We start from the raw sequence: 22399 nt of genomic DNA, 5'->3' as shown, positions 1-22399 counted from the left end.
CACTCGCCCAGTCTAAACCCAGCCACTGTGAAAAGGCCACAGAGGAAATCAATGTTGTGGCCCAAAAGCTCATCACCAATTCAGAGAGCGACTTGCAGCTCAGCTACGCCAAACAGAGGCGCTCCAAAAGCTCCGCTCTCCTTCACAAGGAGCTGGACGTCCGCAGCAACCGGGCAGTTCGTCAATACCTGGTGAAGGTCAACCAAGCCATCGCCACACTTTACGCCCGCCACGTCCTGGCCTTGCTGCTGGCCGACTGGCCCGCGGAAGCGCCGCTGAGCGAGGAGGCGCTGGAGCTGAACGGGGCCTCTCATATGGCTTACATCTTGGACATGCTGATGCAGCTGGAGGAGAGACCCCTCTGGGAGAAGGTGATGGAAGAAACACAGAGGAGTTTGAAGCTCCAGTTTGATGCAAGATGGCTTTAAACATCATTTTGATGGGTTATTTCTGTCATTGGTCAGATTCTGCAGAGGGTGCTGAAGGGCTGCAGCCAGAGCATGCTGTCCAGTCTGTCTCTCACCGCTTGCCAGTTCATGGAAGAGCCGGGAATGGCTGTACAGGTCAGAGAGTCCAAACACCCATATGACAACAACACCAACTTTGAGGTAAGTGGATCGTTTTGGCGACATATAAACTTCACAAGTTCTATATTGTGAGTCTAACAGTAAGATTAACAAATAAAACATGAGAACTGGTGCCTCTTAACTGGACAAGTGAATTTATACATTTAAAGAAACTTGACACATCTTTATAGGCACTTGCTTATTGTGTGGTAATGTTGATTATGGTTTAGAGCTGAGCTAAAACTATAAATTTACTTTTTAATAATATTCAACTCTATGTTGGACCGTTTAAAAATGTTTAAAAGTTTTTCTTTTCTGTTTTTTTTATAAACACCGGCCAAAAAATGTCAATAATATGAAGGCAAACTGTTTAAGAAGGCCGTATACAAACTTTTTAATGGAAAGTTAAGTGGAAGGAAAAACGTTGGTGCAATAGGTTGCGCTTGCAATATAAAAAAACATCAGCTTGTACAGGATTGTGAAACAAGAAGAGTCGGAGCATCAGGAGATGAACCCAGGACACGGGGTCTAACCGTCACATTTCTTAATTCAATTCAGTTTATTTATAAAGCGCCAATTCACAACACATTTCATCTCAAGGCTCTTTACAGTTAAACCAGATCATCCAGTCAAATTGATTCAAAGTTTGCATCGACTTGGCTCGACGGCAATCCCTCACGCTAAGCATGCTTATAACGACAGTGGAGAGGAAAAACTGGTAGTTGGTTCCACAGGAGAGGAGCCTGATAACTAAAAGATCTGCCTCCCATTCTACTTTTAGAAATTCTGGGAACCACTAGTAAACCTGCAGATTGAGAGCGAAGTGCTCTGTTAGGAACATAAGGAACAATCATATCTCTGATATAAGATGGAGCTTGGCCATTTAAGGCTTTATATGTGAGAAGGAGGATTTTAAATTCTATTCTTGATTTAACAGGAAGCCAATGAAGAGAAGCCAGGATAGGAGAGATATGATTAATACATGTGAAGCAACTTTAAAGCTCTTCCATCTCCCTTTATGAAGATGCTGATCGATTTTACTGCAGAACTTTGCATTAAGTCTAATTGTCCATCAGCTAAACCCCTTTATATTACACTTAGTTTTACATTAGCAACCTGCTTCTCTAATCTCTAATTTGAGATACACATCATCCCGAAGGGGGGAAAAAACATTCTTTTTATAATTTCTTTAATTTGTCAAGCTGGGATAAATCATTCTAATGGCGTTTTGAACCTTTAGGACAAAGTGCACATCCCTGGAGCCATCTACCTGTCCGTGAAGTTTGACTCCCGCTGCTACACGGAGGAAGGCTGTGACGAGCTCATCATGTCCAGCAGCAGCGACTTCCTCCAGGACGTCCATAACTTCAGCGGATCTCCTCAGAAGTGGTCTGATTTTGAGATCCCTGGTAAGAACAGCTGTTTGGCCTTCAGTCCTTAAATCACCTGTTTTCTAATTTAGCTTCCTGACCAACCTTCCTGTTTCAGGCGACACCCTTTACTACAGGTTTATGTCTGACATGAGCAACACAGAGTGGGGATACAAGTTCACCGTGACGGGGGGCCACAGAGGGCGCTTCCAGACGGGTAAATGACCCCACCTGATGATGACATTCCTAAACCAGTCATCTTAAAGCCTCATTTTAATCGTTTCTCTTCAGGGTTTGAGATCCTAAAGCAAATGTTAGCTGATGTTCGGTTGCTCAGCCATCTGCCGTTGGCTGACATCTGGGAGTGGCAAGTGGGCGTGGCCTGTCGTCAGACTGGAAGCCAGCGACTTAAAGCCATCCACCTGCTGCTCCGTCTGCTGCAGTGTCAGTGTGAAACGTGAGTCCACTTTTATATCGGCCAATAAAACAGCTTTTAATTTCCAGATTTGGAAATGGACTTCCAGTAGTTCCTCATCCAGTAGTTGGTGCTCCTCACCTCAACAGGTGCTTTGCATGGAGCCCTTGATAAACGTCTTAGTTGTGGCAACAGAGATTAGTTAAACTATGTGTTTAATATTTTGCATGAGTGCAAACTAGGTCAAAGTTGGAGCTCATGCAAAGTCGGTGTAGGTACCAGATCTGCTCGGGGCCCCGCCCCTTCTTCATCATCGTATGGCAACTTCACTCGGACAAACTGTATTCCACCTGTTTCTTAAGAATAAAATCTCTTCTCGAGTTTCAACATATTATCACCTATATTTGCTATTATTTTACATTTCATTGGCGATCTAAAGTCACCGAAAGTAGAAAACAATCATTGTCAGTCTTGAAGAAAAGCACTGGCTTCTAAGACAGACTGAGCTCTGCCATTTAACATCCATCCATCCATCCATCCATCCATCCATCCATCCATCCAAAGACCCCCATGATGAACACAATATTTGGATTCAGCGTTCCCTCGCCCGGACGCGGGTCACCGGGGCCCCACTCTGGAGCCAGGCCTGGAGGGGGGGCACGATGGCGAGCGCCTGGTGGCCGGGCTTTTACCCATGGGGCCCTGCCGGGCTCAGCCCGAAGAGGAAACATGGGTCCCCCCTTACATGGGCCCACCACCCATGAGAGGGGCCATAGGGGTCGGGTGCAATGTGTGTTGGGTGGCGGCCGGGGGAGGGAACCCTGGCGGTCCGATCCTCGGCTGCAGAAGCTGGCTCTTGGGACGTGGAATGTCACCTCGCTGGTGGGGAAAGAGCCGGAGCTAGTGTGTGAGGCTGAGAGGTTCCGGCTAGAAATAGTCGGTCTCACCTCAACACATGGTTCTGGTTCTGGAACCAGTCTCCTTGAGAGGGGCTGGACATACTTCCACTCTGGAGTTGCCCACAGTGAGAGGCGCCGGGCAGGAGTGGGCATACTTGTTGCCCCCCATCTCGGTGCCTGTACGTTGGGGTTTACCCCGGTGAACGAGAGGGTAGCCTCCCTCCGCCTACGGGTGGGGGGACGGGTTCTGACTGTTGTCTGTGCTTACGGGCTGAACAACAGTTCAGATTACCCACCCTTCTTGGAGTCCTTAGAGGGGGTACTGGAGGGTGCCCCTCCTGGGGATTCCCTTGTTCTGCTGGGAGACTTCAACGCTCACGTGGGCAATGACAGTGAGACCTGGAGGGGCGTGGTTGGGAGGAATGGCCGCCCTGATCTGAACTCGAGTGGTGTTCTGTTGTTGGACTTCTGTGCTCGTCATGGATTGTCCATAACGAACACCATGTTCAAGCATATCGGTGTCCATATGTGCACATTGCACCAGGACACCCTAGGCCGCAGTTCGATGATCGACTTTGTCATCGTTTCATCGGACTTGCGGCCGTATGTCTTGGACACTCGGGTGAAGAGAGGTGCTGAGCTTTCCACTGACCACTACCTGGTGGTGAGTTGGCTCCGGTGGTGGGGGAGGATGCCGGTCAGACCTGGCAGGCCCAAACGTGTTGTGAGGGTCTGCTGGGAACGTCTGGCGGAGTCCCCTGTTAGGCGGAGCTTTAACTCCCATCTCCGGCAGAACTTCGAACACATCCCGGGGGAGGTGGGGGACATTGAGTCCGAGTGGACCATGTTCCGTTCCTCCATTGTCGAGGCAGCTTATCTGAGCTGCGGCCGCAAGGTTGTCGGTGCCTGTCGTGGCGGCAACCCTCGAACCCGTTGGTGGACACCTCCGGTGAGGGATGCTGTCAGGTTGAAGAAGGAGGCCTATCTGGCCTTTTTGGCCTGTGGGACTCCGGAATCAGCTGATGGGTACCGGCGGGCGAAGCGGCATGCGGCTCGGATGGTTGCTGAGGCAAAAACTCGGGTGTGGGAGGAGTTTGGAGAGGCCATGGAGAAAGACTTCCGTACGGCTCCGAAGCGATTCTGGTCTGCCATCCGGCGTCTCGGGAGGGGGAAGCAGTGTAGCACCAACACTGTTTATAGTGGGGATGGTGTGCTGCTGACCTCGACTCGGGACGTTGTGGGTCGGTGGGCGGAATACTTCGAAGACCTCCTCAATCCCACCAACATGTCTTCCATTGAGGAAGCTGGGCCTGGGGACTCTGGACTGGGCTCTCCAATCTCTGTGGGCGAGGTCGCCGAGGTGGTTAAAAAGCTCCTCGGTGGCAGGGCCCCAGGGGTGGATGAGATCCGCCCGGAGTTCCTCAAGGTCCTGGATGTTGTAGGGTTGTGTTAACTGACACGACTCTTCAACGTTGCATGGACATCGGGGGCAGTCCCCCTGGATTGGCAGACTGGGGTGGTGGTCCCCCTGTTCAAAAAGGGGGACCGGAGGGTGTGCTCCAATTACAGGGGAGTCACACTCTTAAGCCTCCCCGGCAAGGTCTATTCGGGGGTGCTGGAGAGGAGGGTCCGTCGGATAGTCGAACCTCGGATTCAGGAAGAGCAGTGTGGTTTCCGTCCTGGTCGTGGAACGCTGGACCAGCTCTACACCCTCAGCAGGGTCCTGGAGGGTGCATGGGAGTTCGCCCAACCAGTCTACATGTGCTTTGTGGACTTGGAGAAGGCGTTCGACCGTGTCCCTCGGGGGGCCCTGTGGGGGGTTCTCCGGGAATACGGGGTGCCGGGCCCTTTGATACGGGCTGTCAGGTCCCTGTATGACTGGTGTCAGAGTCTGGTCCGCATTGCCGGCAGTAAGTCGGCCTCATTTCCGGTGAGAGTTGGACTCCGCCAGGGCTGCCCTTTGTCACCGATTCTGTTCATTACCTTCATGGACAGAATTTCTAGGCGCAGCCAAGGTGTTGAGGGGATCCGTTTTGGTGGCCTTAGGATTGCGTCTCTGCTTTTTGCAGATGATGTGGTCCTATTGGCTTCATCAGGTCGTGATCTGCAGCTCTTGCTGGATCGGTTCGCAGCCGAGTGTGAAGCGGCCGGGATGGGGATCAGTGCCTCCAAATCCGAGGCCATGGTCTTGAGCCGGAAAAGGGTAGAGTGCCTTCTCCGGGTCGAGGGGGGTGTCCTGCCCCAAGTGGAGGAGTTTAAGTATCTTGGGATCTTGTTCACGAATGAGGGAAGAAGGGAGCGGGAGATCGACAGGCGGATTGGTGCAGCGTCTGCCGTGAAGCGGGCGCTGTACCGGTCCGTCGTGGTGAAGAGAGAGCTGAGTCAAAAAGCGAAGCTCTCGATTTACCGGTCGATCTACGTTCCTACCCTCATCTATGGTCATGAACTCTGGGGCATGACCGAAAGAACGAGATCGCTGATACAAGCGGCCGAAATGGGTTTCCTCCGTAGGGTGGCTGGGCTCTCCCTTAGAGATAGGGTGAGAAGCTCGGTCATCCGGGAGGGACTCGGAGTAGAGCCGCTGCTCCTCCACGTCGAGAGGAGCCAGTTGAGGTGGCTTGGGCATCTGTTTAGGATGCCTCCTGGACGCCTCCCTGGTGAGGTGTTCCGGGCACGTCCCACCGGGGGGAGGCCCCGGGGAAGACCCAGGACACGCTGGAGAGACTATGTTTCTCGGCTGGCCTGGGAACGCCTTGGGGTTCCTCCTGAAGAGCTGGAAGAAGTGGCTGGGGAGAGGGAAGTCTGGGCCTCCCTTCTTAAGCTGCTGCCCCCGCGACCCGACCCCGGATAAGCGGAGGAAGATGGATGGATGGATGGATGGATGGCATTGTCAGTCTTGAAGAAAAGCACTGGCTTCTAAGACAGACTGAGCTCTGCCATTTAACATGGTGACAAAAACGTCTCAGCTTATTTTTATTCTTTTTATTAAGATCTAAGTGCAGGGAAGGACAAATAGAACATCCTAAAAATTACTTTTGTAGAGTTTTTAGACCAAGAAAACAACAGTTATTCTACTAGTAGAAAACGAACGCTTGTCCTTTGCACAAAGTTGAAAGTTAGCTTAATACGGCTAACTGATCGAGCTGAAACAGGCTAATCTGTTAGCTAATTAGCACAGCTAGCCACAGCGCTGCCCAGCTCCCCCCCTTCATGTCATGGTCTTGCAGTTACTTTGTTCACCATAAAGATATTTTTTCAGTTTTTTTTAATCAATCAGGTAAAACTTAATTGGTCATTAGACACACTACACTTCAGATACTCCTGACTCTGCACACAGACGCTGCATTATTTAATTAGCGTTGTCTGGGCAACCACAATGTTTTATGTGATGTGGCAACATTCAACCAATCAGGTACATTAACATGAACTCAACACACTGTAGTAAACAGATAAATGGAGGCAGAAGATGTCTTTCAGTCATCAATGCACACATTCAGCGACACACAGGAGCTCTTTCAAGCTGGGCACCGTTTCATTCACAACACCTGTCCCATCAACCAGGAATCACAATCAGAAATACTTTAATAATCCTTTTAACAAACGAAACCTTTGAAGACCCCTGATTTTGCGTAATGCGCATAACTCGAGCAGATCTGACCACCTAAACACTTCATGAAGAGGTACCAGACAGAGCGGTACCATCTCCCTGCCTGGCTGCACACTGCTGCTCAGCTGGCAGAGGGATGGCAACACGTTTTCCTTGTTTAAAAAAAAAACTGCTGTTTATATTTCTGACCAGTGACTAAAAATGTTAATTTAATTTTAAATCTAATCTACAAGCAGAATGTTTTAAGGCTAGCTACATCAGCACATAGCATGGCTAATTAATCTGAATTATTATAGAGCAGAATGGGAAAAGGGTACTTTTTATTTTTCATTTTCTTAAAATGCTTCTACGTGTAAAAGGACTGAAATAATTAATTAATTGATAATTTATGTAATTATCAAATTATTTAGTTGAATTAAACCATTAGCAGGAGTAAACAGACTATAAAACATGCTCTTTGCTGAAAGGATAATATTGGTGTTGGCTGACATCCATCTTTTTTTAAGAATATCAGTATCAGTCTGATAAGCAGAAACGGGCTGATATGAACAATTTTCCATTAGAGATCGATTTTTTAAAGAAGGATACAGATTATTTTAACATCAATCAAACTAACTGATCTGTAAAAGTGAAACTCTGGTATTAACAGGAGCTTTGTTTCTCTCACTGCGTTTCTGACTCTGGCCTTTGCTGGTGTTTGTTCTCCAGAGCCTGCGAGCTAACGCTGCTGCGGCCGCTATGGCAGCTCTTCATGTCCATGGAGAGCAACCTGAGTCAGGATCCTACCAGTATATCGGTGCTGCTGCCTCTTCACAGAGCTCTCACTGAGCTCTTCTTCATCGCAGAGGCCCGGGCCATTGTGAGTACACATGGACGCACTAATAATACTATATAATGTATACTAATATCTACTAATATTCTTTCAAAGTTAGCGACTTCGTCAGAAGATTTTTACAGACAACCAGTCACAGAGGAATCCTGTCCCTCATAATTTTCTAATCAGCTTCTGCTGAAGCTACTGATCCAACGTTTTATTTGGATGATATCTGGATTTGAAATATGCCGAGGCAATTCGTTTAACATTCGGGACTAAGCTCCAGGTTTCAGAAACCTGACATGTGAACAATTAACTGAAATAGAGAAACGTTTGTGAACTAAATGACTGAAAGAACCCAAAACACAGCAGTCGATATGAGGGGTTAGTCCTTGGGGCCCTGTCACCATGGCGATTTAGACAGTGCATGCACGATGTCCTAGAATCTTCTAAAATACTGGCACACTGAACTTTCTATCTAATTTTTAAATTTTGGGCGCATACATAGCGTATTCATAACGAGTCCAGAACTTATGTCCAACGGCAGCCTCACACTAAGCATGCTTGTAGCGACAGTGGAAAGGAAAACCTCCCTTTTAATAGGATGAAACCTCCAGCAGAACCAGGCTCAGTGTGAGCGGCCATCTGCCGAGGGGAGACAGAATGAGTGAAGGAAGGGGAAAGATGAGCTTTATAAACAATACGAGATATAAAAAAATGAAAATATCTGAATGAATGAATGAATGAACCTGTAGAACTGACATAATCACTAGAAGGCCATATTAGCCTTTTCTGTCTGACTTCATCAAGTCTGGGACAGAAGCAGAGATACAGAAAGAAGCAGAGATACAAAAGGAACTTGTCAACCAGCTCCACAGGAGGCCCCATCCAGGAAACACACAGTCAGTCAGATGAGCTTTGAGATCCAGTTAGTAACAGAATGATGATGAAATCTTTTGGTTCTTTGAAAAAGTAAAAAAGCCATTTTTTACCCCATCGATCGGACACAAGAAAAAAAGATTTCTCAGGATTTATTGGTCTCAAGTTTCAAGAGTTAAAAAAAACTCTGACGGCAATAAAATGAAACTAAAAGATTTCCTGATTAAACTAGAGTATCTAGTTCTAGATCCTGTCTTCGAGCATCACTGGAGAAATCAGCTGTTCCTGTTTGCTACCATAGAGACGTTTCTTCAGCTGAACATGTCAAAAAGGGAGATAACAGAGTTTCTTCCTTTTCCCCCGTGTTCCCTCATCTCTCTGCTTGATGACCATGTTTACCTCTAAGCCCACCTGCTCTGTCCTGGCTCGGGGCCAAAGCCCAGACACCATCTGCCAGATGGCAGCGAGCCACACAGGCTCAGCTTGGGAGAGACAGAGGTGCTATCTGATCTTTATATTCTCCCTCTCTTTATTCTCTCATCCTGAATTATTTAAATGCATCTCTGGGATTAAAAGTGCGTCACAGGCAGGAGTTTCCCATCTGTAGATGCAACCCAGACAGACAGTCACTGGAAGAACAAGACCTTTCTTAGACCATCTGGGTCTGGCTGGGGACGCCCCGAGTGTCTGATCTGTCTATAAAATGACATCAGCGGAGCCAAGACATGTTTTCTGCTCCTGCAGGAGGAAACATGGCAGCTGACAGACAGCAGGGGGCAGTAGTGGTGCTCAGCAGCGACACAAAGGATGTCCTTCATAGACATTGCAGTCCTGAGTCTGCAGTGGTTCATGAAGGTGGTAAAATTAACCCCTGGACTTCACGCTGCAACAAGAGGATCAAAAAGAAGAGCTGTTTGCAAGACACGAAAAAAGTTCCAATGCCGTCCTGCAGATGCAAAGTTTTAATGAGGATGTAGATTTTATTTAAAAGCTGTTCTTCCTGAACGTGGACTGGAGGCAGCAGAAGCCTTTTATGAGCTGCTGTAACATGCAAAGCTGCACCAACTGTCATTTTCCTCCACAGCTTCGCCCTGGAAAAGTCCGTCCGTCTGGTTTTCCATCGTTTTCACTCAAAATGGGCCAAAAATAAAAAGACAGATTTGGAAATGTACAGGAATCTGACATTAAAATGTGTTGCCTCTAAAATGAAGGACGGGTCGGCGTCCTGCGTGAGCTTTCCCTCCACAGGCGTCCACCCTGTGGTCTCAACGCTCAGATTCTGGAGCTTATCGCTCGGTCAGATGTGACCATATTAGGCGTGAGCCGGCAGGAAGCTGGCCTGAAACATCGAGCATTGATCCCAGCCCTTCGTCTGCACTCAGTGTTCTAGTCCCCTGAGATTTGGTGTACTCCTCACCCCAGGAAGCGAAGGATATATTTAGAAATCAAAACACAGAATGTCACGCTCCACTGACTTGTTCATTTGGTCCAAGAATGTTTTTTTTTTTTTCTTCAGCATAAACAGGGGATGCTGGGAGATGAATATGAAAGCAGGGTTCTGGATTTTGTCTGCAGAGCTGTAAACTCTGGGTTTCAGACTCTGTGGAGTCTTTTCTGTGTTTATGGGGGATGAAATGTATCGCAGCACCTTGCAGATTTAGATGGAATTTAGTGTGAGAGTTAATTTAAAGCAGGAAGGAAACGATGCATCTAACAATCTGAAAAGTGTGGCATGCATTTATTTCCACAAGAAGTGAATTTTCTTTTGTTTCGGTGATTTGAAAAATAATTTAATTTAATTCGTAAATAGTCTCACAGCATGTCGGAGCGACATACCCTGTCTGTTAATGATAGTTCTACATCTCTGTGTGTTGGAAATAATGTTTCACATAAGGCCTTCTAACTTTTGTTAGTATATGTTCCTGTGCTGTTTTAGTTTCTTAAGTTCACTAATGCGACCCGTGTGCCGAGGCTTTAGTCCCTGACGAGGCCGTTGCAGGTTCCAGTCCTGGCCTTTGGACCTATGCCGCTGTTTTCCTACCGTTCTTCAAACCCGTTTCCTGTCTGTCTAGTTGGAATAATAAAATAAATTTAGTGACTTTTTTTTAGTACATGGTTTAACATAAAAGGGCTAAAAAATATTTTAACCTTTTATGTTGTATAAAAAGATCTTGATGCAAGAGAAAACTCAGAGTCTTCAAGAAAATGACTGATTATCGGTTAGTTGTTGGTTGATTGAAATCAAGTAATTTTATATAAATTCATTAATCCATTACTGTAATTCCTACAAAGTACAGATTTTTGTTCTGTCATTAGGAAGCATGTGTTTGCTGTGTCCTCTACGTACCTGAAGGAAAACCAAACGAGACATTTTAAAAGTCCAGTTAGCAAGGAACAATCAATGGATCATTATCTATACCTAAAACTAATACGTTTGTCGTGATTTAACGTTAATCAGTAAAAAAATAAAATAAAATTTTGTTGCGATCACTCAGTCTGGGAGCGGCCATTTTTGCCCGAATAGAGTAACCCCTCCCTCCTGCCATCTTCTGGCAGTGACGTCACGGTGCGGTAAGCCTAGCGCCATTCTCCCCGCTTTACAAGCTGAATCAATGGGAACTACTAGACACATCTGCAATCAACAACAATTATTGAAGATTTCCAGAGGACTTCATTGAAATTCACCAGAGCTATAGTGAAACTGTCAATGCCCACGTGCATGGCAGCTGGATGTTGGAATGCTTCGGGTAAAAGTGAAAAAAAAGAGTTATTCCACCTTTCCGATCCATTATCCTCCACGGACAGGTTCATCGTTGGATCGCCAACTTGAAGAGGGAGGATTTGCCATTGAACTTCTGGCCAGAGAAAAAACACGTAATATGTAGCCAACATTTGGAAGAAGAATGTTTTCAAGATGACTTTTATAATAGCGCGTTTTGACAAACACCAGATACAGCACTGGGACTTGATCAACAGCCGATACCGCACCGTGACATCACAAACCAGTAGGTGGCAGTAGTGTTCTTTGATAAACATGGACGCCTCCAGTAAAGCACATTCACATGAAAATTACTCTTAATTAAAAACACTTATCGTTTTTTGACCAGTGTGTAATAATTTCATATTTAAAGCACTTTCAGCAGTTTGAATTCTGAAGGTTTTTTCCTTTTTGATGATCTTCTTTAGATCATTTTATTGAGTTTATTCCACCACCTGAGCTGTGGGTCCCTGCAGCTCCTCCAGAGTTAACATGGACGTCCAGACTTGTCTGACCGATGCCTACAGGTTTAGGTGGACCACTTTATGGTGGTTGGCTCTGCGTCTATTTACTTATTGTGTGATTATAAAAGAATTTTTTTCTGTGTCCTTTTGGGAAAAAAAAATCCTTTTTCTTCTAGTCCCCGGTTATTTTCTTCAGAGGCGCTGCTGCTTTTCTCCAGCTGTCAGCGGCTGGGGGGGGGGGGGTTCCTGGACAGATAGAGCGATTTAGTGAGGACAGTTAACCTACCATGACAATTGTTCTGTTGAAAGCTGTCAGCCTCCTGCTGTTTGTTTGTTTGTTTTCTTTTTTGTGCTGCAGATTTTCCAACCAAACTTGTCTTTATTTCCCAGAATCAAGGAATCCTTCAGGAATACCTGCTGGCCATGACCACTGATGAGCAGCTCCTCAGCCACACTACAATGGTAAAACCATTTCTCCTGTTTAGACCAACATTTAGGGGCTGCTCCGAAGTCCTTCTGAAATCCCTCCTTCCCCAGAGTTTCTCAGGTCATGAACCACGATCTCTGCTGTCAAGTGGTTCCCTGGGTGGAGGAAGGTAGCTGTCAGAAGCTGCCCGCTCCCTGAAGTGTTATGTATCTGTCTTTCAACCACGCACTCTCCTTATTGAATGGTCCTCAGTCGCTGTGAGTCAGCTTGCTTAAGGAGACTCAGAGAGCTGCTGACACCCAGCAGGTTCCCTCGGCACCCCCTTCCTCTTGTTTTTTTTTTTTTTAAGTGTGTGGGCTGTGCTCAGAGCTAATGTATTTGATAATTACAGTCCATTAGCATTTAGAGGCACAGCGAGCCCCAGCGTCCTCCGTACCAACGGCGCTGGAACGCACCGGTGGGCCCTAAAGGCGGCTCAGAGAAAAACAAAACAAAAAAACACTGTGGGTGGTTCTGCTGAGCAGTTACCTAACACCTGTCAGGTGGAAAAACAAAAACCGCGAGTAACTCGGCACGCCTGAATATTTTTTTCTTTTTTTAGAGAAATAGCCTGAAGTTTAAAATTTCACCGCTTTCTGTTTTGGTGTTTAGTTGTTGTCTTTAGAAGGCTACTTAAAAATGATTAGAAAACTGAAAACCTCAGTCTGAAATAAATACAGTTTCTTATTTGTGGTTAAAAGTCGTTCATAGATTCTTAAAGTTGGTCAGTTTAATATCAAAACTATTGAATTCAATTCAGTTTATTTCTATAACGCCAATTCACAACACATGTCGTCTCAAGGCAGATCATCCAGTCAATTGATTCAAAGTTTTCTATCTAAGGAAAACCAGTTGATTGCATCGACTCATTGACTCGAAGACAATCCCTCACACTAAGCATGCTTGTAGCGACAGTGGAGAGGAAAAACTCCCTTTTAACATGAAGAAACCTCCAGCAGAAGCAGACTCGGTGTGAGCGGCCATTTGCCGAGGCCGACTGGGGTTCAAGGAGACAGAATGAGTGAAGGAAGGGGAAAGATAAGCTGTATAAACAATACGAGACAAAAAACTAAAAATCTCTCAATGAATGAACCTGTAGAACCGACCTTATCACTAAGACTCCATATTAGCCTTTTCTGTCTGACTTCATCAAGTCTGATTCTTCATTAAAACATGGTTTCTGCCTGTAAGTCTCACCCAGCCATTTTAACCTGTTCCTGGTTCGGATGGCGGCCCATTTGCCTCATACTTTATTCTCTCTGTTGAAGATTCGGTGGCTTTGTTTCAGATCTCTGTTCTCTGTCCCTGATGTGGTCCTGGCTTTATGGAGTGAACTTTCGTCCATTATTTTTGCACCAAACAGACTTTTTTGTACATTAAAATAAAAAAAAAAAATGCTGAAATGACATCCTCAAAAACAAATTTATTTGTAAAAAAGGTCTTTAAAGTAGCTTTGTTGTTTTATCAGATTTTCTTTCTTTTTTTCTTTTTTTTACAGATTTTATACTTTGAAATTTTATGGTTTTTAAACTTCATTTTCAAATATTTTTTTCTACCGATTTCATATTTTCAACTCAATTTAATTGCTGTTCTTAAGATCACGTTTTAAAACTTGGCAGGATTTCCTCTGGAGCGAGGAGTAAAAGCGCATTTCTGTCCGTCTGCTGGACGTTAGCAGAACATGGAATTGGTCAAGAGCGAGTGTTTGGATTGGGCTTAAAGAGTAGAGAATATATAATTTAAAACACAATTTGAAAAGAATACAATTCATGGAACAATCAGAAGAAGATGCGTTTAGAATATATAAAAAAAGTAAAATCTGTTAACAACATTTAAAACAAGTTAATATAAAAGTTTAAAAAAAATTTAGATCTATAATCTGTAATAAAAAAAGAAATATTTTAAAGATTAAAATGACAAAATCAATTTGAAAAAAAAAAAGATTGGCTACAATTTCTTTAAGTTTTATTTTTGGATTGCATAAATTTTACATGCTTCACTTGTGCTTTTATACATTTTGACTTACGAAAAGTTTTTTTTGCTTCCAAAAAAAATAGAACAAAATTCACTCCATAAAGCTTCCGCCTTGAAATAGACTTAAACTCAGAGTTTAAGAGCTATTTAGTGACTAAAAGGGGCAAAGGTTGCCTGGTTGGAAAATAATCCCACATCACCATGGCTCCACCTCTGTGTCTAACACCAGCTCCCCATACGGGTTCACTTTAATGCCACTTGTCCAGAGAACAGAGTTCTAGAAGTCCTGTGGCTCATTGAGATCCAACATTTGGAGCTTAAATAGTTTTTCTTCCACCTCCCAATCAGGAACGATTCTCCAATCGTGCGAGAATTTTTCATTCAGGCCGGCTTTCGCTCTGCTGCGTAGTCTAGCATACAGGGGATAATGAGGGGCGATCAGGCTCTCATGACCACCTCCCGATCAGGAATCGTGAGGTCGGGAGAAAAATCAAACACGTTCAAAAATCAGTCGGCCGTCCTGAGGTGGCCGTGGGCAAATCGCTCAGAGGGCAAACAAGGACTCTTCTTCTTCTTCCTCCTCTCAGATGTAAACACAGAAGCATGGCAGGGGTGCGATTGAGATGGAGTTCTTTCTGTAAAATTGACAGACCGTAGTAGCAACTTTTGCTCAGCCATGTCTTTGTCTAAATAAGTCGTCGCCTTTTCTTTTAAGGGCTTTTAGCACAAAATTGCACACATTGCCAAGGCAGCGTGTTTCACTCTAGTGAGCTTCATATTCCTCTTCAACTCGTTTGGCTTACAGATAGACGATTCTGAGTAGCGCCATCTCACTGCGGAGCGGAGTCCCATGTGGTTTTTACACATACAGCATAAGCAGGTAGATCGCATCAGAGCGTCGGGTCGCAAAGTGTGAGAACATACATCGTGAGCTGTGAGCTGTAGCAGCTGTAGCTGCGTGCAAAGATTGAAAAAATCCTACTGCGTATCCCCGGGTTTAACCGTTCTAAACAAGTTGCAACTGTTCTGTTTAGGCAAGAACTCCGCAGACCTTTACAAGGAAGGACAGCCTCTTCATTTTGATGGGACTGAGCTGGTTTAAAGAGCCAAACTGAGCCCAGCTCGGTGGCATTGTTCAGATGTAACATCCCAGTTGTTTGTGAAGAAACTCTGGAGTTATACTCACTGATGCATTTTTTTGTTTATCATTCAGGCTCTGAAAAACATTGCTGCCATCAGCCTGGCCATCAACTACCCCAATAAATCCACTAGGCTACTCAACATGGCCCAATGAGAGGCTTCTCTGAAGGAAAAAGAAGACGGCGAGCATCCTGCAGGGGACGCGTCCCGACTGGCCTCCTGGAGGAGAACCTCCCTCTCCATCCAGCGGGACGAGAAACTGCAGCGCTGCAGATATGAGCGGAGGAGAGGACACTCACGGAGCACTTTCCACTATTCTTTACAATCCTGTTTGCCTTAGAGGAATCGTTTATCAGCATGTGCTTTCACAGATGTAGGGCAGTTTGTGGGGTTGGTTTATTTTTATTTTTTAACTGATGCTCTCCTAAATGACATGAAGTGTGCCAAATTAGCATCCTTCAAGAGGAAGTACGTTCTGTAATTTCCTTTCCTTTTCTCCCTCTCCTGTTTCTCAGAACAGCAGCCACTCTAGATTATAAATTGATCACGGTGAAAACGGGTCACCTTGGCAACTTCCATGTCTCAGCAGACCCGTAGAGCATCCTAAAAATAATGTCCAGGACATTGGAGTCCAATTAGTCACCACAGAGTTTACAACTGGCTTAGTTTCATCTCATTTGCCCATTTTTGACATTTCTTACTCTTTGTCTTGTAATCCTTAATCAGCTTTAATTACAGAAAAAGATGATCGGACTGGACCTAATCTGATCTAATCTAATTTAATCTAATATAAGACTAATGACTCTGGTGCAGGGTGCTAAGCTAAAGTTTCTTGGTTTTCCCCTTAAGTGAGTTTTCACTTGCTTAATCACAAGTTAAATAAAACGAAAACAAAAAAGAAAACCTAACAGGTTGCTAACAATGTTAGCGCCTGATTCCCAGATTTTCTTTGGGAGAAACTAAATAATGCAATTTAAAATTTGTAAAGTCTTGAATTATGTTAAATTGATTAATTAAACATAGAGCAAATTATTAAACATTGATTATAGATACTTTAAAGTGCAGTTATAAAAAAAATGAAACCTAAATGAAAACCATGCTAATTGGAATTAGGGATCCATTTGTTTAAAAACCTCTGCATGCATCCGGTTCTCCATGGATCCGTCACAGAGACACTGTTCTCTCATTGTTTTTATATTTGATCCACATCGGTTGATTCAAACCCAACTTTTTTTGATCACAATTGGAAAGAAAACTGCCAAAAACCGGCAAAACAAAGGCTTCAAAGAACTGTCTTCCGCCCACTCATTGATGCTGAAGAGATGAAGCAGGAGTCTGTAAAAAAGCACGTATGTACAGCACCAGATCCTGCCCAACACAGGTACCATGTAATCTGACATTTAGCATCACTAACCTGGCACCTTATTAACGCTGCCATGCTCATTTAGCTGCATTTGTGAATTTATTCAACTGTTGGTTAAACAAAAAAACTAAACCTGAGCTGTAGTTTTATGCCAAAGAACCTTATCATTGTGAGCCATAAATCATCCCAGAAAGTGCGTCTGTGATTGGCTGGAGCAGTGGACGCCTTGACACACCCTTTAGTTTCTTTTCCTCCTTGATTCGCTTTCGATTTCTTTTTAAGTTTCCTTCCCCTAAAAGAAAAAGGGCTGCAGGACGGCTCGGTGGTTTTGTTTACACAAACATCAGCTGCAGTGAGGGGAGAAGAAGAAACGCCTCACCTATTTATGACGTGCCTACAGTTCAAAGTAAAGCAATCACAATTTCTCTCATGTTATTCTGTTTTAAAGAAGTATATTGTTTAATTGAAGTTTTTTTTTCTAACTTTTTAGTTATTTTGTTGCTTTCTGTTTTGCTACGAAACTTGATTTAAAGCAAACTAATTTGAATGTAAATACCTGTGAATATCAGTTGCACAGAATAAGGACTTTAATAACGAGCCCCGTTCAAAAAGAGAGAAGGAAACATTTATCCGGCATTCAGCAATGGACATCTGGAATCCCGCTTTGGATGCACCTTGTTCCTCGAAGTGCTTGGGTTGAAATGTGTTCCATTTCTAATAAAAACAGAAATGAATTAAAAATAATAATAAAAAAGGCTCTCATGGTTTCTTTGTGTCGTGAACTGATGTTGAGGATGACCCACAGACTCTGGACCAAAGAAGGAACATGAGCCAATTGTTCTTTCCTTGTGCTTTAACTTTATTTTGAAACAAAAAAAAACATTGAATGGTTTTAGTTTCTGCCTCAAAACTAAAACGGATTAAATCCTCCATCTTTATTTCCGTTGAATCCATTGGTGTGCCCTTGTTTATTGTGCCCCTCCTGTCCGGCTCCTTTATCTCTCCCATGCCTGTAATATGGGATGTCAGGGACAGCCCTGATGATGAGGGTGATGATCACCGGGGCGATAATGACATCAAATGGAGGAAATGCTCAATAAGGCTCCAGATGATTCAGTGCCCCTCTGAATCTCTGTAGCTCCACGCTGCCATGACTCAGCTCTCCTCCTATTGCTCCCCCCCTCAGCTCCTACAGTAGCAGCCATTCAAAATGGCCCTTCCCAGTCAAAAGCCAACCAAATGGCAGCAAAATCCCCTCCAACTTCCAGCCACTGGCCTTCTCCTCTTATTTACTCTGACTTCCCCCTTTAACTGAATTACAGGGTCTAACCAGGAGCTAACACTTCTCTTTAGATCTTAATGTCCGTAAATCATGACAGAGAGAATATTTTAGATGTTTAAAAAAGAATTGTAGGGGACCAGTCGGGCCCATCAAGGAAAGTGGGGAAATTTGGAATGGCTACTTTGCAGACTAACGAAACCAAACAATGCCCGTTCCAAAGGGGCAGACCCGTTTGTCCGTTTCAATTTGCATGTTTTCTAAAGAAAAACAAGACTTTGTTGGGCTACTGTGAAGCCTTGGAATCAACACTATTTCTGACTTTTGAATTAAAAGAAGCTTCCTGGATGGGAAGAGAAACGTCTTCAAACTTGGAAACAAAGTTCAGTGGATTCCTTTTTAAGTTTATTTGAATTCTGATTTAAAGTGAAATTAAATTGCAATCAGTATTAAAATAATAATTTATGGAAGCTTACTTCATGGCATCCACATAATCTCAGTCTCTTCTATATGTATACATCTAGATTTTTTCTCAGGACATCAGTAAAAATTTCTTCTCAAGCAGAAGGTCAAACAGGATAAGAAAGACAGATATCCAGTGGTTTGTTGGAGTGCTAAGCTAACATTAGCGTGGTTCCAGTTAATGAGGATGTCCTGCTTCTGATAATCACCCACCGTTTTCTGGGACGTCTGGCGTTTCAGCTGCTTTCTGTGAAGCTTTTTTCGATCTTTAACCTCTTTAAGCTAATTTAGCAAACCTCACTGAGCAAGTCACCTGATGCGGACAGACAGGGAGGCCAAACTTCATCTTGATCAGGATGTTGTGGAATTCAACATCAAGATGAACTCCAGTACTGATCATTAAAAAAAGATTATTTTGAAAATCATTCTGTTGAGACACTGTCCAATGATTAAACATCTAGGCACTTCAATCTAAAGGTCATTTTATCCAATCGGTCACTGGGGGCATACCAGACCCTCAACATGATACTGCCACCACCTTGTTTCAGTTCAGTGTTCCTTGATGTGTTAGCTTTACATTAACTCCTCATTTTGTTTTAAAAGTGTGTCAAAAAGACTGAATGATTGTTCAATTTGAGCGTGAAAAAAACATCACCATCCAACCTTTCTGCTAAATGTCCAGTTTTTAACAGCTTGAACCTTGTAGGTTCTTCTAAGCAGGTCCAGAGTGGGTCTAATTTCAGTTCTGTCAGTTTCTTGCCTCAGATATGCTCACTTCAGAATCAGATTTACACTTACAAGGAATTTGACTTGGTGTTGATGGTGCAATTAGAAATTTATACAGAATCTATAGCTATATACACTTCTCATTAAAAGAACACTTTGTAATCAGTATATAGCATCAAGTTCATTAAACTTCTGGGATATTGATTTAGTCAGGTATGTATCAGAGGGGGTTGTTAATCAGTTTCTGCTGCTTTGGTGTTAATGAAATTAACAACAGGTGCTCTAGAGGGACAACAACGAGACGACCATCAAAACAGGAATGGTTTTACAGGTGGAGGCCACTGACATTTTTCCCCCTCCTCATCTTTTCTGACTCTTTTTTTTGTATTTTTTTTTTACCAGTTTTGCATTTGGCCAGGGTCACTGTCACTACTGTTAGCATGAGGCGCTAGCTGGATCCTACAGAGGTTGGCAGGTAGACAGGCAGTTACTCCAGGAGAGCTGGACAGGGCAGTAGAAGGTCTACAACCCATCAACAAATGGTACGAACAGTAGGCCTACACCACACAACTGAAATAATAAAAAATTAGAAAAATAACAAAAAACAATTATAGAGCAAGATAATAAATATCTTAATAGTTACAGCTAAATAGCTGAGAATCTAATTAAGCTATAATTAGTATAAATAAAGCCACTCAATAAATAAATAAAAAGAGAAGATAGAAGAAAAAAAATAAATAAATAAAATGAAAAACAGGGGGAGGGAGGGGTAAATCAGAAAATACATGGTGTCATTGATCCACTGGTTACTGGGAGGGGCTAGAGTCGACTTCCAATGTAAAGAAGGCGGCATCTTGCCAGTAATGAAGTAAATGCTAAGATATCTAATTGGTTAGAAGTAAATCACTTGAGGTCCTCTGGAACCTCCGGTGTCACTGTGGGCAGAGACTTTTATAACCACAGAAAGTATTTTTGACATGGTATCAAAAGCAAGAAAATAGTGGACAAGAATAAAACATATGGGATAAATTGCAGGGTGAGGTGACATTTGCTGCATTTGTCGGTGATGCTGGGATACATTTGGGACACTCGAGTTTTAGAAAAAGGGACACTAAACAGTACTTTAAACTGAGCAAGTGTAAGACGGGCGCAGAATGAACTTGAATAAATTGTCTTAAGAGCAGCATCCCAACAATCATTCTCCAAGTTTAAGTTCTTGACCCAGGCATCCCTACCTTTAGTAATTGGCAAGCAGTCAAAAGACAGAAGTTCATTATAAATTTTTTAAATAAGTGACTTTTGAAGTTGGTCAGGATTTAAAAGCTCCTCCCACTGTTGAGTGGGCGGTAAGAGGGGGGACAGAGGAAACAAAATTTTAGCACAATGTCTAACTTTGAAAGTATGGGAAAAGATGAGAAGGTGGGAGATCAAACTCTTCTGAGATATCTGCAAAGCTGCAAAAAATACCATCTTTGTAAAAGATGTCTTTATTTGGCTTTATTATGCCATGTTAGGAAGGTTGGATCTTTAAATGAAAGCTGAAATAAATTATTTTTTAGTGTAGGGTTTAAAGTGGATACTGCCTTAAATTTGTCTCCTAAATTGATACCAAATTTTAGTGTGGAAAGGACTACTTGATTGTTTGTAAAACCAGAGAGGTTAGATGGGACAGAGGACGAAAGTAGGGAAGATAAGGATGAGGAACCGCATGACTGTGCCTCCAACTTGCACCACGGCAGATTTAAACCAGAACGAGATTTTATGAATGTGAGCTGCCCAATAATTTGGAAGTGACAGTCCACCATTGAACTTACATCTATGGAGTGTGGATTTGCGGATCCTGGGAGCCTTTCCACATCATAAGAAGTTAGAGAAAGTCTGATCAATTGTATTAAAAACTTTTTTGGTAGGAAAAGTGGGAGGCGGTGAAATAAAAACAGAAATTTGGGCAAAATGTTAATTTCAACTGCGTTATTTCATCCTATTAAAGATGGTGGTAAACTTCTCCATCTATTTTATCTTTGGACAATAAAGGTGAGAAATTAGCAGAAAAGAAAGAATTTAACATTTAGCAATGTTGATACTGAGATACCTAAAGCCAGTCAAGTTTTAATTAAAAGGAATATCTGACTTTGTGAGCTTTAAGGCTGAAGCGTTAATAGGTTAATAATTAACTTTTAGAGATATTCACTTTGTACCCAGAAAAAGAGCCGAATCTCTGGAAAACAGATAAAATTGTGGGGATGGAAAAGCAGGTTCTAAGACATACAACAATAAATCATCAGCATAAAGTGACAGTTTAAATTCTGTGCTAAAACGTGAAATCCTAGTAAAAGTAGAGGAGGATCTAAAAAAAAAATTGACAACGGCTCTATCACTAGTGCAAACAATAAAGGAGAGAGGGGACAACCTTTTCTGGTGCCACGGGTTAGAGTGAAGAAACTATACTGGATGCAATTAATGAAGATGTTTGCTTGTGGAGAGACGAAAAAAACCCATTGCCTCGTCCAAATTGCTTTTTCAGCATCAATTGAAATGACTACTTCAGGTGTTGTTGTGTTAGTTTTAGAGTAAATAATATTTAGGAGTGTGCGGACATTAAAAAACAACTGTCTCCACTTAATAAACCCAGTTTGCTCATGTGAGACAATAGTTGGTACAATGTTTTCCAGGCGTGAGGCCAGAGCTTTTGCAAGGATCTTAGCATCTATATTTATTAATGAGAGAGATCTATATGAGCTGAAGAAATTTGGATCTTTATCCTTTTTCAAAAGGACACTTATGGAGGCCTGCCTTAAAATGTGAGGCAGAGTGCCACGTTCTAACGATTCATCATACACAGCAAGCAGCAAAGGGGACAGTTTATCTTGAAATTTCTTTAAAAATTCCACTGAAAATCCGTCAGGGCCAGGAGCCTTGTTATTTTGCATGTTTCTCACAGCACGTGTGACGTCCTCCACGTTAATGGTTAGTCAAGTTTCTCAGCAGCATCTGAACTTATCATTGGAAAATTCAGGCTATCTAGGAATGAATTCATTCCAGTGGTGTCAGAAGCAGACTCTGACTCATATAAAGAGGAATAAAATGAATGAAAAACAGAATTGAACTTCTCTTATTGAATCAAGACTTATTTTCACCAGGATTTACAGAATTTTTTTTTTTAAATCAAACAATGTGATTTCCTGGATTTTCCTTCTCATAGTGTCACACGGTTATT

General features: G+C 43.3%; 1 protein-coding gene across 2 annotated transcripts in view; it reads left to right on the top strand.

The window, feature by feature from the left end:
• zzef1 (zinc finger, ZZ-type with EF hand domain 1) overlaps positions 1 to 17469 on the top strand; it is a 55390-nt gene extending 37921 nt beyond the window's left edge. For both annotated transcript variants that reach the window (XM_038302074.1, XM_038302073.1), the window contains 8 exons: positions 12 to 371; positions 465 to 608; positions 1807 to 1975; positions 2055 to 2153; positions 2228 to 2393; positions 7566 to 7716; positions 12163 to 12234; positions 15426 to 17469. In XM_038302074.1, coding sequence (XP_038158002.1) covers positions 12 to 371; positions 465 to 608; positions 1807 to 1975; positions 2055 to 2153; positions 2228 to 2393; positions 7566 to 7716; positions 12163 to 12234; positions 15426 to 15506 — 1242 coding nt within the window. In that variant the 3' untranslated portion in view covers positions 15507 to 17469. The remainder of the gene's footprint in view (positions 1 to 11; positions 372 to 464; positions 609 to 1806; positions 1976 to 2054; positions 2154 to 2227; positions 2394 to 7565; positions 7717 to 12162; positions 12235 to 15425) is intronic.
• Positions 17470 to 22399: the final 4930 nt, after the last annotated feature.

This window comes from Cyprinodon tularosa, unplaced genomic scaffold, assembly GCF_016077235.1.
Source record: "Cyprinodon tularosa strain WSP-4 unplaced genomic scaffold, ASM1607723v1 ctg481, whole genome shotgun sequence".
NCBI classification, from domain to species: Eukaryota; Metazoa; Chordata; class Actinopteri; order Cyprinodontiformes; family Cyprinodontidae; genus Cyprinodon; species Cyprinodon tularosa.
This window is presented reverse-complemented; position numbering and strand designations above follow the sequence as displayed.